The sequence below is a fragment of the Chlorocebus sabaeus genome, chromosome 25, assembly GCF_047675955.1.
Source record: "Chlorocebus sabaeus isolate Y175 chromosome 25, mChlSab1.0.hap1, whole genome shotgun sequence".
Classification (NCBI taxonomy): Eukaryota; Metazoa; Chordata; class Mammalia; order Primates; family Cercopithecidae; genus Chlorocebus; species Chlorocebus sabaeus.
In genome coordinates, this window is record NC_132928.1 from 27,219,594 (window position 1) to 27,235,008 (window position 15,415).

The following is a 15,415-nucleotide window of genomic DNA, read 5'->3' on the forward strand; positions in this document are numbered from 1 at the left end:
TCCTTCGTCTGACAGAGCCGACTTCGTAACCGAACTTGGACCCCCGGATGTCTTCTCAGGGTTGAGCGCAGGGTGTAAGACGCTGAATGGCTGCGCCCGGTGCCCGCTCTCATTTGAATGCGTGAGCGTTCAGAGCGCTGGCCAATAGAGAGAGCGGTGGCTGCGCTTCTTTCCCGGGGCTTACTGTGGGCCAATCACAATCTTCTCCAGACAGGGGGCGGAGCTACGCCAACCGTCCGAGGTCGCGCGGGCGCTGGTACCAAGTTGGTCCTCCTGTTGCCGCGTTGTGAGGGGTGTCCGCGCAGGTAAGTAAGGAGAGTATTCCAGTTCCCGATCTGAAAGAACGTACACCGGAGGAGGTCACTGAGTCTTGGGGGGAAGGAGTCCTGTGTCTGCCCAACACGGGAGTTTTCGTCTCCTCTGAAAGGAGAGCCTCAGAAAAGCCACCGCTGAGCGGAGGGTCTCACAGTATCTTTGCATGAAATCGTGGTCAGAGCTCCCCCTGGCCGTCCTCCTGCCACGGCAGTGAGAAATTTGCCATTAGGAAGGACGTAACAGCCCAGTACTCGCTGCGGGTTGTGCACTGGCTGTTCTTTTGCCTTCTTCAACATCTGGTCCAAACACACGTTTCGTTCATTAATTATCCAAATTTCCTGCAGACTTGACACACACACAAAGAAAAGACTAGGGACCTGCCGTCAAGGAATTCCCCCTAAGGAGAAGAAACTATCAGATGAATTAGAACACGATGCAAATAGATGTGGACTCACAGAGGGTGACGTTGAAAAGGTGTGAGGGGTGGGGATGCATTACTGGAGAAGTTGTGATTTAATATGTACTTATCTAAAGGTGTGAAAGAATAATACTTTTATGAGCAGCAGGAATAGGGCAGTGTGGCTGAAGCACGAGTTTGTGGAAAGTAGATACTGGATATAAGGCGGAATATAAGGGTTAGATTGTAAAGAACCTTTATACCCTGAAAAATAGGCAGTTATTTGTGGCATTTGAGGCACAGAATGGCATATGCCAATTTTGGTTAATATAGTGAGGCTGGAGTCTGGTTGATTCCTTGGGAGAAATTGCCTTGCTTGTTCTAATCCTTTTACCATGGCTTTCCACTGTTCTCGTTTTATATAAAGGTACACTTTATACTTGTGATATTTTAATGTACAGTCAGCCCTCAGTATCCATGAGGGATGGTTCCAGGACATCCTGCGGATCCCAAATCCACCAAAGGTCAAGTCCCAGATATAAAATGGTGTAGTATTTGCATATAACCTATGCATGTCCTCCCATATACTTTAAGAGATGGGGATCTCCTTTGTTGCGCAGACTGTTTTTTTTTTGTTTTTTTTTTTGTTGTTGTTGTTTTTCCAGAAAGAGTCTCGCTCTGCCACCCAGGCTGGAGTGCGGTGGCGCGATCTTGGCTCACTGCAACCTCCGCCTTCTGGGTTGAAGCTATTCTCCTGCCTCAGCCTCCCAAGTAGCTGGGATTACCGGCATGCACCACCACACCCTGCTAATTTTTGTATTTTTAATAGAGACAGGGTTTCCTCATGTTGGCCAGGCTGGTCTCAAACTCCTGACCTCAAGTCACCCACCCACCTTGCCCTCCCAAAGTGCTGGGATTACAGGTGTGAGCCACCATGCCTGCCCAGTTTTGTTTTGTTTTTAAGACAGCGTCTTGCTCTGTTGCCCAGGTTGGAGTGCAGTGGCGCAATCTCAGCTCACTGCAACCTCCACCTCCCGAGTTCAAGCCTTTCTCTTGCCTCAGCCTCCTGAATAGCTGGGATTACAGGCACCCACCACCGCAGCTGGCTGATTTTTGTATTTTTAGTAGAGAGGGCATTTCCCTATGTTGGCCAGGCTGGTCTCGAACTCCTGACCTCAAGTGATCCACCTGCCTTGGCCTCCCAAAGTGCTGGGATTGCAGGCATGAGCCACTGCACCAGGACGCACAGGCTGGTCTTGAACCTCTGCATGTCCTCCCATATACTTTATTTTAGAGATGGGGTTCTCCTTTGTTGCACAGGCTGGTCTTGAACCCCTGGCCTCAAGTGATCCTTCTGCCTTGGTCTCCCAAATTGCTGCAATTACAGGTGTGAGCCACCATGTCCAGCCTCGCCCCCATATACTTTGAATTATTTCTTGATTACTTATAATACCTAATAAAATGCTAAGTAAATTGTTGTTACACTGTATTGTTTAGGGAATAATGACAAGAAAAAATGTATAGTACGTGTTTGGACGAGTTTTGTTTTTTTGCTTTTTTGTTTTTTGAGACAGAGTCCTAATCTATCGTCCAGGATGGGGTGCAGTGGCGTGATCTCGAAGTACAAAACGCTTTCAGCAAAAAATCTTTATTTTTAAGAAAAAAGTATTTTTTCTCATTTTCTGTTTCTGTCATAAATTTTTATTCTTTCCAGTGGAACCAAAACTTGAACTTCCTTATGGTTGATACATGCCCAGCAAGACTGATCAAAGAAAAGATGGCACAGATAAACAGTGTTAGAAATGAAAATGGAAACATAACTATAGATAACTACAGAGATTAAAAAGATAAGGCGTTACACAAATACATGTAAAGTTGCATGCAATAGATAAATGTGTGGAAAAATTTAACTTGCCAAATTGATGCAAGAATAAATAACTTGAATAATATTTAAATAAATTGGATTTGTAGTTTAACATTTTCTCAAAATGAAAACACCAGGACCAGATAGAGTTATTCCAGACAACCTAGTAACAAATTATCTCTTGGACTAATCCACAATATATATTTTTTAAAAAAGGAGGCAATGCTCCCTAACTCATTTTAGGAGGCTACAATAACCTTGATACCTAATAAAGACAAAATTAGAAAGGACAGTTATAGGCCAGTCTTATTAATTAGCATAGTGTTAAAAGTTTTCCCTTTAAGGTTAGAAATCTGACAAGAATGCCAACTATCAGCTTTTCTTTCTTTCTTTTTTTTTTTTTTTTTTGCTGTTGTTGAGACAGTCTCACTCTGCCACCAGGCTGGAGTGCAGTGGCACAATCATGGCTCACTGCAGCCTCCGTCTCTCCAGGCTCAGGTCATCCTCCCACCTCAGCCTCCTGAGTAGCTGGGATTATGCCAGCATGTCTGGCCTAGCTATCAGCTTTTGTTTTCAACATTGTACTGGAAGTTACTGCCAGAATAGAAGGCAGGAAAAGAATTAGAAGGGAAGAAATAAACTGATTATATGTGGATGACATGATTGTCAGTGTGGAATTACCATTCACAGACCGCTCCCCACCCCAAATAGATTCATCATTACCATTACTAAGGCTTTGGTTAAAAATCAATTAGATTGACTGGGCGAGGTGGTTCACGCCTGTAATCCCAGCAGTTTGAGAGGCTGAGGCGGGTGGATCACCTGAGTTTGAGAGTTCGAGACCAGCCTCACCAACATGGAGAAAACCCTGTCTTTACTAAAAAAAAAAATACAATATTAGCCAGGCCTGGTGGCACATGCCTGTAATCCCAGCTACTCAGGAGGCTGAGGCAGGAGAATCGCTTGAACCGGGGAGGTGCAGGCTGTGGTGAGCCAAGAGCACACCATTGCACTCCAGCCTGGGCAACAGGAGTGAAACTCCATCTCAAAAAATTTTAAAAATCAATTAGATTTACATGTATCAGTAAGAAATGGGTAGTAAGTAGTGTTTTTGAAAAGATAGCAAAAATATAAAGTACTTAGAAATCAGTCTGACAAAAGTTAGGTAAAGCTTTGTAGAGAAAATTGTAAAACCTTTGGAAAGCATCAAAAAAAGACTGAAACAGCGTGCTCATGGATCTTAGGATTCAGTATCATAAAGATATCAGTTATCTCCAAATTGATCTATAGCATCAATAAAATTACAATCCAAATCACAGAACCCTGTTATGATTTGGATTATAATTTCATATATACATATTTATGTATATATTTATGGACTTATGAACAGATTGTCAAATCTATATGGAAGAGCAAAGAGTCAAGAACAAGTCATTCCTGAAGAAAAAGTGGATAAGCTACAGTAAAACATCACACCTTAAATATATACAATTTGTATTTGCCAGTTATATACCTCAGTAAAGCTGGGGAAAAAATTAAATAATAATAAATGAATAAGCTATAGTAAATCAAACAGTGGAGTATTGTCTCAGAAATAATCCACTTGACCGATGGAACAAATTCAAGAGTCCCAAAACAAATGCACACATATAGAAATTTAATTTATAGTAATATCAGCAGGAAAAGGATGGACATTCAGAAAATGGTGTTAGAACAATTGACTGTTCATATGAGGAAAAACTTTAAATTGGGCCCCCCCTCACTCACTATGCATAAAATTCAGTTCCTAGTGGATTCAATATTTAAATTTGAAAAGCAAAATTATAAAATATTTGAAGACTATGTAGGAATATCCCTACATTTGGGGGTAAGGAAAAATTTAATACACAAAGTATAAATGTAAAGGAAGAGATTTTAAGATTGATTATGTTAAGAGTATGTGTTCCGCCGGGTGCAGTGGCTCAAGCCTGTAATCCCAGCACTTTGGGAGGCCGAGACGGGCGGATCACGAGGTCAGGAGATCCAGACCATCCTGGCTAACCCGGTGAAACCCCGTCTCTACTAAAAAATACAAAAAAGTAGCCGGGCGAGGTGGCGGGCGCCTGTAGTCCCAGCTACTCGGGAGGCTGAGGCAGGAGAATGGCATGAACCCAGGAGGCGGAGCTTGCAGTGAGCCGAGGTCCGGCCACTGCACTCCAGCCTGGGCGACAGAGTGAGACTCCGTCTCAAAAAAAAATAAATAAATAAAGAGTATGTGTTCATTGAAAGACACCATTTACAACATGGAAAGATAAGCACAAACTGGGGGATATTTGTAACACATATTAAAGGATTGGTGTCGGCTGGGCACAGTGGCTCACACCTGTAATCCCAGCACTTTGGGAGGCCGAGGTGGGTGGATTACGAGGTCAGGAGTTCAAGACCAGCCTGGCCAAGATGGTGAAACCCCATCTCTACTAAAAATACAAAAATTAGCCAGGTGTGATGGCGGGCACCTGTAATCCCAGCTGCTCAGGACGCTAAGGCAGAGAATTGCTTGAACCCAGGAGGCGGAGGTTGCAGTGAGCCGAGATTGCACCACTGTACTCCAGCCTGGGCAACACAGCGAGACTCCTTCTCAAAAAAAAAAAAAAAAAAAAAAAGATTGGTGTCCTTTGCTTGGTTAGTAGTTAGAGGGAGAACTAGAGTTGAGAAGAGTGTTGGGTGAATATGTGTGTGGGTGTTGGTTTTAGGTGAGAGAGATTTTGAGCATATTTGAATATTGAGAGTGAGAAAGATGGAATAATTGATGGACTGGTATCCCTGAAGATTGAGAGAAGGTGGAATCCATAATACATGAAGAGAACCTTGGACATTTAACATTTGTTTGTGCCCGAGAATGTTGACTGTCTTTACCATTCTTGCTCTCACAAAGCATATGGAGACTTCCTCACAACAGCTAATATTTGTCAAGTCCCTTACTATGTCAGGCATGTTAAGGCTACAATAGTAAGCAAAATCAGACCCAGGCCTGGCCTCATGAGTTTATTATTTATCAGTGGAAACACGCATTATTTAAAACCTTTAGTGTTTTTATTTTTTGTAGAACTTTTTGCATTTTTAATTCTTTTTCTTTTCTTTTCTTTTTTTTTTTTTTTTTTTGAGACGAAGTCTTGCTCTGTAGCCCAGGCTGGAGTGCAGTGGCTCGATCTCGGCTCACTGCAAGCTCCGCCTCCCAGGTTCATGCCATTCTCCTGCCTCAGCCTCCCAAGTAGCTGGGACTACAGATGCCCGCCACCATGCCCGGCTAATTTTTTGTATTTTTATAGAGACGGGGTTTCACCATGTTAGCCAGAATGGTCTTGATCTCCTGACCTCATGATCCGCCCGCCTTGGTCTCCCAAAGTGCTGGGATTACAGGCATGAGCCACCACGCCCAGCCAACATTTTTAATTCTTTATTTTAAAAACATATTTGCTTGAGTAGATAAACGTTCACCAGAAGGGAATGGAAAAAACTCAGATTCCCTTGTCAGAATAGAGATTAATAAGAGGAATCTTGGCCTGGTGTGGTGGCACACACCTGTACTTCCAGCTACATAGGCGGCTGAGATGGGAGGATCACTTGAGCCTAGCAGGTGGAGATTGCAGTGAGCTGAGATTGTGCCACTGCACTCCAGCCTGGTTGACAGAGCAAGATCCTGCCTCCAAAAAGAAAAAAAAAACCAGGTGCATTGACTCATGCCTGTAATCCCAGCACTTTGGGAGACCAAGGCAGGCGGATCACCTGAGGTCAAGGCATTTGAGACCAGCCTGGCCAACATGGCGAAACCCTGTCTCTACTAAAAATACAAAAATTAGCTGGGCATGGTGGCGCACGCCTGTAATCCCAGCTACTCTGGAAGCTGAGGCACGAGAATTGCTCAAACCCAGAAGGTAGAAGTTGCAGTGAGCTGAGGTGGTGTCACTGCCCTCCAGCCTGGGTGACAGAGTGAAACTGTGTCTCAAAAAAGAGGACTCTGTCCCCCACCCTCACTACATTGAAACTGTTTGCTGAAAACTTCATAGTCATTATTGCTGACGATTTTATGGTCACCTCGTTTCTCCTCCAGTGCATCCCAGCCAGCTCTTAGTGTGGAGCAGTGAACTGTGTGTGGTTCCTTCTACTTGAGGATCATGCAGAGAGCTTCACGTCTGAAGAGAGAGCTGCACATGTTAGCCACAGAGCCACCCCCAGGCATCACATGTTGGCAAGATAAAGACCAAATGGATGATCTGCGAGCTCGTAGGTATCAAATCATGTATATGATGGAAGTCATGATCCTATTGAAGATTGTGCTGAAATAAACTATTTTGTATATTCTTCTGAAGTAAGGAACAGTTATAAGGTCAGAGTGCCCTACCATCTTTCTACCCTAATTTGTTTACATTTATAAAAGGTTTGCTTGACATTTCTTGCTTCTTTGACTTTTTATTATACCTTCTGCTGATTTATAGCCAAGATTTAAAGCAGTGAAGCAGTGTTTAGATCAAAGATAACCATCTCAAATATCTGTGAAGCCAGATGGAAAACATACATGATTAGAATACTGCAGTCCAAACAAAACAAATCTGTAGGTTGTATTTGGTCTTGTGGCCAGCATTTTGCAACTTCTGCTTTAGATTTTCTATATGTCCTTTGACACCATTAACTTTTTGAGTACATTAGCATTGTGGTGTGTTGCATGAGGTCTTGTTCAAGTCCTGAGAGAGAATTATTGTCCTAGGCCTAGTTTCTCTATTAGGACCATAGACCTCATTAGCTCTATATGGTGGTAATTCAAATGATCTGATTCCCTTTTAACTTTTTCTTTCTTTCTTTTTTCTTTTAAGAAATATTAGGTGGAGCCAACACACCTTATGAGAAAGGTGTTTTTAAGCTAGAAGTTATCATTCCTGAGAGGTTAGTATGAATCAGCTTCTCAACCTACATGGTAAAGTGCATTTATTGGGAGACAGAGCAATGTAGTAGATAGAGCATAAAGGACTAGGTTTTAATCCTGGCCTTATCATGACTTAATGTGACCTTGACCAAGTTATTTTATCTCTCTGGAGTTCAGTTTCCTTCTCCAGAATAATGGGCCAGATCACATCAAAGACCCCCTCACTTTTTCAATTGTGGTAAAATATACATAACATAATGTTGACCATTTTTAAGTGTACAGTTCAGTGGTATTAAATACATTCACATAGTTGTGCAGCCATCACCAACATCCATCTCCAGAACTTTTCATCCTCCCGAACTGAAACTGCATAGCCATTGAACTCTAACTCCCCTATTCTCCCTGCTCTCAACCCCTGGTAACCACTACTGTGCTTCCTTAATATTAAGCTCCTCCTCACTTTTTCTTTAACATTTATTTTAGGTTCCGGGGTACATGTGCAAGTTTGTTATATAGGTAAACTCATGATGTCACGGGGATTTGTTGTACAGATTATTTCGTCACCCAGGTACTAAGCCTAGTGTCCAGTAGTTTTGCCCTTCTCTGTCCTCCCACCCTCCACCCTCAGGTAGGCCCCAGTGTCTGTTGTTCCCCTCTTTGTGTCCATATGTTCTTATCATTTAGCTCCCACTTATAAATGAGAGCATGTGGTATTTGGCTTTCTGTTCCTGCAAAGACCATGATCTCATTGTTTTTTATGGTTAAGGCCCCTTTTAATTCAAGTCTCCTTTAAGGCTCTCATCAGGTAAGTTACAGTTGTAGTTTTGTACAGAACTGAGAAGGGAAGAAATGACTATATAACAGTTGAAACATAGGTATGTAATCACTAGGTCAGATCCTGGCCAAACTTGTTAAAGTCTTGAGAGAATAGCTTAATAATCATGTGGTGCATCAGTTCTAAAAATAGACTGGGAACTTTGCAAGGTCTGTGTCTCACAAAAGATCCATAATAACCAAATGCAATGTATAAATTGTAATTGAGTACTGTTTTGAAAAATCCAGCTATAAAAAACAAAGGAGAGCAATTGAAATCTGAACAGTAAATGATATTAGGGAATTAGTTCTTAAATTTTTCACAGGGGTAATAGTATTGCATTTATATGGGAGAATGTTCTTATTCTTAGAAGATATGCTCTAGTATTTAAAAGGTAAAGTGGCTTGAATCCAGGTGGTAGATATACGGGTGTTTTCAGTACTGTTATTTCAAACTGATTTATTGTAAATTTTCATAATGAAAATTTAGGAGGAAAGAAAGTTTTCCTCCCAAAGGCTGGCTCCCTGACATTTCTATAATACCACCATTATTATGACCAAGAAACTATTTTAAATGTATTTAGAAGCAAAATTATATAATAAAAATTACCTGTTGTCTTATTCTTTCATAGGTACCCATTTGAACCTCCTCAGATCCGATTTCTCACTCCAATTTATCATCCAAACATTGATTCTGCTGGAAGGATTTGTCTGGATGTTCTCAAATTGCCACCAAAAGTGAGTTGTGGATAAATGGTTGACTCTACAGCATTCTGTTTTCTTCATCTATTAAACTTGAATTAGAGTGTCACATTATAATATAAAAGCAACTGTTTATCTGTTTGTGTATAGGGTGCTTGGAGACCATCCCTCAACATCGCAACTGTGTTGACCTCTATTCAGCTGCTCATGTCAGAACCCAACCCTGATGACCCGCTCATGGCTGACATAGTAAATATCCCCATTTTCCTCTGCAACATATATCCTACCTTGTCTATACCGCTAACTCTCCCTGTGTGAGGATAGCTGCAGCAGCTCTAACTGACCACTGCAAATCATTTTTTTCTCCATTAACTCTTTGATTTCATCTCAGTCCTCAGAATTTAAATATAATAAGCCAGTCTTCCTCAAGAATGCCAGACAGTGGACAGAGAAGCATGCAAGACAGAAACAAAAGGTATGATGTTCGCTACTATTGTTAGTTAATTAAGTATATGTAGTATAAAGTATATATGTATAAATAATGTTTTTTAGATTTGCCAAATTTGTACTGAACTCTAGAATGCCTGATCTTTTTCTCCTATTGCAACCTTCTAAATAATCATTCAGCAAAAATAGCCTAATAGCTCAACCAACAGTAGATGTTTCATAACACTTGTCATCTATTGGCAACACTAGAGGGCAGGCAGCATCTGGTTAATTTTTTTTTATATTACAGATAGCAAGGATAGTGGGGTGGTGTCTCAGATTCTTTTTTTCTAAGTTGTCCTTTTAACACTGAGAAGAATCTATATTTGCAGGGACTAGTTGCAGAGATAGGGGGAAACTTTTCTTATGGGACCATTCGTGGAAGAAGGTTGAAGGAAAAACTTCAGGTTGATAGAATTTCCTCATTTAGCAAAATGCAAATTACAGGAACATGGAAGTTAACACATGATAGTTCTTGCTGAGTTATACCATCTTTCAGATTGAGTTAAATAGCAGTTGTGTTACTTGTAAAAAGAAATAAAAATTTAAAAAAATTGAGAAAGATGTTTTTGAGAGAATATCATATGCACAATGCTGTATATAAATCTTGCAGCAAAGAAGTACATGGAAATAAATTACAGAGCTTCATTTTTCTCCATCCTGGCATTTGTGTGAACTTTACTGTATTTCACCCTGTCTCCTCCTTTTTAGGTTGATGAGGAAGAGATGCTTGATAATATACCAGAGGCTGGCGACTCCAAAGTACACAACTCAACACAGAAAAGGAAGGCCAGTCAGCTAGTAGGCGTAGAAAAGAAATTTCATCCTGATATTTAGGGGACTTGGCCTGGTTCATCTTAGTTAATGTGTTCTTTGCGAAGGTGATCTAAGTTGCCTACCTTGAATTTTTTTAAAAATATATTTGATGACATAAGTTTTGTGTAGTTTATTTATCTTGTACATATGTATTTTGAAATCTTTTAAACCTGAAAAATAAATAGTCATTTATTGTTGAGTATGTGTTTATCCTGAATGTGTGTCTGGGAGTAAACTGGCCAGAGAGGTATATAATCAGAACGTTAAAATATTTGGAATTGTTGTCCTTTAGTTTGCCAACTTCCTAGCACCGCTAGGGACTCTGAATGTTTGACACAGATGTAAAATAGCTGTAGAAACAATTCAATTACCCTTACGCTTTCAGGGATGATAGCTTTTCTGAGGTCTTAAAATAATGTGGTAAGAAGATAATAGATCCTTTTGCAAATTTATTTTTTTGCAGCTTTCACTTTTTGTGATTTACATAGCTGACCAGAATTCTGTGATAAAACTTTCATTTGTTCAACAAATACTTATTAAACACCTACTATGTGCCAAGCATTATGCTAGTGTTTGAGAATGAAATGGTGAGAAAATTGGATGTGAGATAAATACTCATAAAAATGTAAGTAGGGATTTCCTCTCTCCAGCATCATTTTATGGCAAGTACCACTCTGGACAATTTGGTGTCAAACTTGAATTCCCTACTCATGATTTTGTAATACACTTGACTTATCTTTATAATTCTATTTAAATGACAGAGATAACAGATTTGAGCAGAAATCAGCTGAAGTAGGAGGAGATCACCCAGGCCAAGCTAAGACTTTGAGGAATTTTTTTTTTTTTTTTTTTTTTTTTTTTTTTGAGACGGAGCCTCTCTCTGTCTCCCAGGCTGGAGTGCAATGGCGCGATCTCGGCTCACTGCAACCTCCGCCTCCCGGGTTCAAGCGATTGTCCTGCCTCAGCCTCCTGAGTAGCTGGGAATACAGACGTGCACCACCACACACAGCTAATTTTTGTATTTTTAGTAGAGATGGGATTTCACCATGTTCGCCAGGCTGGTCTCAAACTCCTGACCTCATGATCCACCCGCCTTGGCCTCCCAAAGTGCTGGGATTACAGGCATGAGCCACCATGCCCAGCCTTGAGGAATGTATTATAGATACTGGACTTGCCTAGGCAGATGACTGAAGACTATAATGCCCTTGTCCATATCACAGTGTAGCAATGATGATTTTTTACCTAGGCTAGGCACCATGCATGTAAAATGCATCTCTGAATAGGCATCTTTCATTCTTCTACCTATGAATTACCTTGTACTCTTTACTGAGCAGCAGCCTGCCATACTGCTTATGTGGTGGTTGGACTCATGCAAAGAAAAGAAGTATGAATTTATATAATCCATTAATGACAGGTCACGGCAGAAGCTAAAAATATAAATTTCTAACGTCTACAGTATTTTTGAACCCACTTTTCAAAATCAGTTACCGGTCTTTTTTTAAAGCCCAGGAATTAATTCTATTCCAGGCTTGTTTCCTATGCTTATGCATACTTAAGTCAGGTTTGGAGTTCCTAGATACCATTAGTATATCAATTAGGATACTTACAGTTGTGAGTGAAATTCAACTCACACTGGCGATAATTAAAGAAGTTCATCGCCTTACTAAATAGAAAGTCCCGGGCTAAAGTGAACATCTGCGTTGGTGAATTCAAAGGCTCAACATTATCATCAAGATCTTGGTCTCTTTCCATCTGCCATCTATAGTGTCAGCTTTCTCTTAGGCTGTTTGTTCCCTAAGTTTCTTTCCCTCCTAGGATGACTATCAGCAGCAGTTGGGGTTATGTACTTTCTATCCAGCCAGGCCAGGAGGCTCTACTTTCCATGAAACAAAAGTCCCTGTGGACCGCCCTGAAAGCAATCACTGTTGCCAGGGAAATGCCATGTGCTGATTGCTCTGGGCTAAACCCAGATATGAAGTGAGAGATGGACTTAGGGAGTAGTTGCAGGAAAAGAGCACCTCCTGTAGGACAAAACCCCTTACACTTCTATCACCATGTCTGGTCAGCTCTACCAGCTACTTTTCCCTACCGCACTTACAACACTAGTTCAGCTGCCATCATCTCTCACCTGCGCTTTAGCCATAACCTTCTATCTTGTTTCCTTGCCCCCATTCTTGACCTTTGACACTCCATGCTCTTCACAGCAGCAAGAATAATCTTTTGACAATGTAAGTTGGATTTGGCTTCATTCCTCCAAGTGGCTTCATCTTGCAATTAAAAGCCTAGTCTCCTTCCCTGACCCGTAAGACCCTGCATGATCTGACCCCTGCTTGCCTTATCTGTCCATCCTCATTGCATACCCTCAAACCCCTTATACCTTACATTCCTCCATCCACACAGTTCTTTCAATGTCTTGAACACACCTAGCTCATTCCTACCTCAGGGATTTCACATATGCTGTTTCCTCCGCCTCCTACATTCCCCAGGATAGTCTCAGCTTGAATGTAGCTGCATCAGAAAGTCGTTTTCTATCCCATCTAAAGGAGCCCTAGATCCTCAAGTACTCTCTGGTCCATAACCTATTACCCTAATTAATTTTCTTTATAGCACTTGTACCTATCTGGAAATGTGTTCATTTTCTAATGTGTATATTGTCTCACTCTAAGCGCTGGGGATATAGTGGCTACAAGGAACTTTTCTCTCTAATCACAGGAAACACCAGAGCTGAAAGCTATTAGAAGTCATCCAACCATTTCTCTGCCTGAAGTACCGAGGATTGGACTAGAGAACAGAAGTGACTTGCCTGAGGATTTAAAAGCCCAGCTCCCTACTCCCAGCTCAGGGAAGGATGGGAAAAGGCTAAAAGCATGGACTTAAGTCAAGGAGACCCAGTTTCAGCTCTGGCAGTGCTGCTTACAAGTTGTGTGACCTTAGCTTTCTACTCAGTCCTATTTTTTCAGGTTTTGCCTCTGCAAAAGGGATGATGATGATGCTGCTGCTTAAGACTCATGAGGTTGTTGTGAGGATTGAGTGAGATGATGCATGTAAAGCAGCCAGTACAGGGACTGGCATGGTGCTGACATTTATTGAGTGCTTAGCAAGGGCACTGGGGGATGGAGACCAACCATAGGTGGGTCTTAAGGAGCTGCCCTGCCCACTGCCAACTTGCCAATCTGCTCTGTTCCTAGGATAAGCAAGCTGAGCTGTTTCTCAATTCCAAACCCCTAATTAAAGAGAGATGACATCCATGACTGATCATATAAACATTGCAGATTCCAAGTTCCCCTCTCCTGCTGCCCCCAAACCCCCTCTCCACCTCTCCCCAAAAGCTATCTAAATAAGAACAGATTTTACCACCCACCTTGTGGGCAGACTCAGCTGAGGCTGGAACTAGCTATTTATCCTTCGGCTGCTGCGGGAATTCAACACATACAAATAAAGCTCCTTTTCCAGCCAAGTGTGTATTTTTCCATCAGCATGTGGCCCCCCTGCTCAGGTTGTCTTGTTTAGGTTGGGGCAGCCCAAGGGAGGGAAGGACAAGGAAGGGGTGTGGGGCTATGATTTCAGAACCTGCTCCCCAGAATGGCTGGCTGCCAGACATCTTACAGTCCTGAACCACACTGGGCTGCCAGTGAAGCCCGGGAGAGGTTGGGGTGATGGACACAGATATGCTATACTCAGAAACAACACATTCCACTTTCTCCTTGCTTCTTGGCAAGTCGCCCCTGCCTCCTGCCATGGTCCCCAGAGTGTGTCCATCCCTCTGTCCATCTCTTAGTTTATATCAGGGATGACAGTTTATCCAGAATGTCACGCTCATTCCATCCACCCTCCCACCCCAATACAGGGTTTTTCCCCTTAATGTGCTTGTTTTCCTTGCTTACCTTTTCCCCTGATCCCGCATCCCAATAGAATGTGTCCCCTTCCTTCCACTGTCTTCCTCCTTTAACCAGGACCCTGAAACTCTGTGCTTCAAAAAAAGGGTGTGCTCTGACAGTTCCCTCAAACCTTCCATCAGAGGCAACTTTTCTAGGGGGTGAGTTCTTAGTCTCTACATTGTCTCTAGGCCTGGGAGTTATTGCCATGCACTAAGCTAAACCCTTCGCATGAAAATTTTTTTTTCTTTTTTGAGACGGAGTCTTGCTCTGTCACCCAAGCTGGAGTGCAGTGGTGTGATCTCAGCTCACTGCAACCTCTGCCTCCCGGGTTCAAGCGATTCTCCCATCTCAGCCTCCTGAGTAGCCGGGATTACAGGTGCATGTCACCATGCCCGGCTAATTTTTGTATTTTTAGTAGAGATGGGGTTTCACTATGTTGGCCAGGCTGGTCTCGAATTCCTGACCTCAGATGATCCACTCGCCTTGGTCTCCCAAAAGTGTTGGGATTACAGATGTGAGCCACCACGTCTGGCCTCATGAAAAATCTTTTTAAATTTTTTCAATAACCTTCAGAGTTTAGATACTATGATTATCCCCATTCTACTGAAGATGAAACAGATTCAGAGAAGTTAAGGAAAACCTAAGGACAACTGGCTGTTAATGGTAAGTCTAGGATTCCAATCTAGGCCTGTATGACTCCAGAATCAAATTTGTCAGCTGCATGGATTCTAAATTTTTTTTTTTTTTTTTTTTTTTTTTTTTTTTTTTTTTTTTTTGAGATGGAGTTTCACTCTTATCACCCAGACTGGAGTGTGTGGGTGAGATCTTGGCTTACTGCAACCTCCACCTCCTGGGTTCAAGCGGTTCTCCTGCCTCAGCCTCCTGAGTAGCTGGGATTACAGGCACCTGCCACCACGTCCAGCTAATTTTTGTATTTTTAGTAGAGATGGGGTTTCACCATGTTGGCCAGGCTGGTCTTGAACTCCTGAACTCAGGTGATCCACCCACCTTGGCCTCCCAAAGTACTGGTATTACAGGTGTGAGCCACCACACCTGGCCCTATTCTAATAATTTTACGTCTGCCTCCACAGAGTAGCTGTGGGATAATGGGCAAGTTTCTCCCCTTCCATTTCCTCCTCTATAAAATGCAGGCGTGGCTTGAATGCTCTCTGAGATTTCTCCCAAAGCTCACATTTGACAGTTCTGCCATTCTGAAACTTCCTGTGTAATCCAGGGGCTCAGGG

General features: G+C 42.1%; 1 protein-coding gene across 2 annotated transcripts; it reads left to right on the plus strand.

Moving 5' to 3' along the window:
• Window positions 1–214: 214 nt before the first annotated feature.
• Window positions 215–13,750, plus strand: UBE2T (ubiquitin conjugating enzyme E2 T). 2 transcript variants are annotated; one of them, XM_007988937.3, is made up of 8 exons: window positions 219–305; window positions 6,667–6,839; window positions 7,427–7,496; window positions 8,922–9,027; window positions 9,142–9,240; window positions 9,383–9,466; window positions 10,189–10,358; window positions 13,006–13,750. In XM_007988937.3, the coding sequence occupies exons 2-7, from the start codon at window positions 6,731–6,733 to the stop codon at window positions 10,312–10,314; spliced, it is 594 nt and encodes a 197-aa protein (XP_007987128.1). In that variant the 5' UTR covers window positions 219–305; window positions 6,667–6,730; the 3' UTR covers window positions 10,315–10,358; window positions 13,006–13,750. The 2 variants fall into 2 exon arrangements, with proteins under 2 accessions (XP_007987127.1, XP_007987128.1); XM_007988936.3 differs by lacking the exon at window positions 13,006–13,750 and having other exon boundaries at window positions 215–305; window positions 10,189–10,492.
• Window positions 13,751–15,415: the final 1,665 nt, after the last annotated feature.

Excerpts from the sequence above, each read along its gene's own strand:
- UBE2T (XM_007988936.3), top strand. The coding sequence starts at position 6,731 with ATGCAGAGAGCTTCACGTCTGAAGAGAGAGCTGCACATGTTAGCCACA. Across the intron at positions 7,497-8,921 it reads GAAGTTATCATTCCTGAGAG|GTACCCATTTGAACCTCCTC; the intron begins GTTAGTATGAAT and ends ATTCTTTCATAG. Across the intron at positions 9,241-9,382 it reads ACCCGCTCATGGCTGACATA|TCCTCAGAATTTAAATATAA; the intron begins GTAAATATCCCC and ends ATTTCATCTCAG.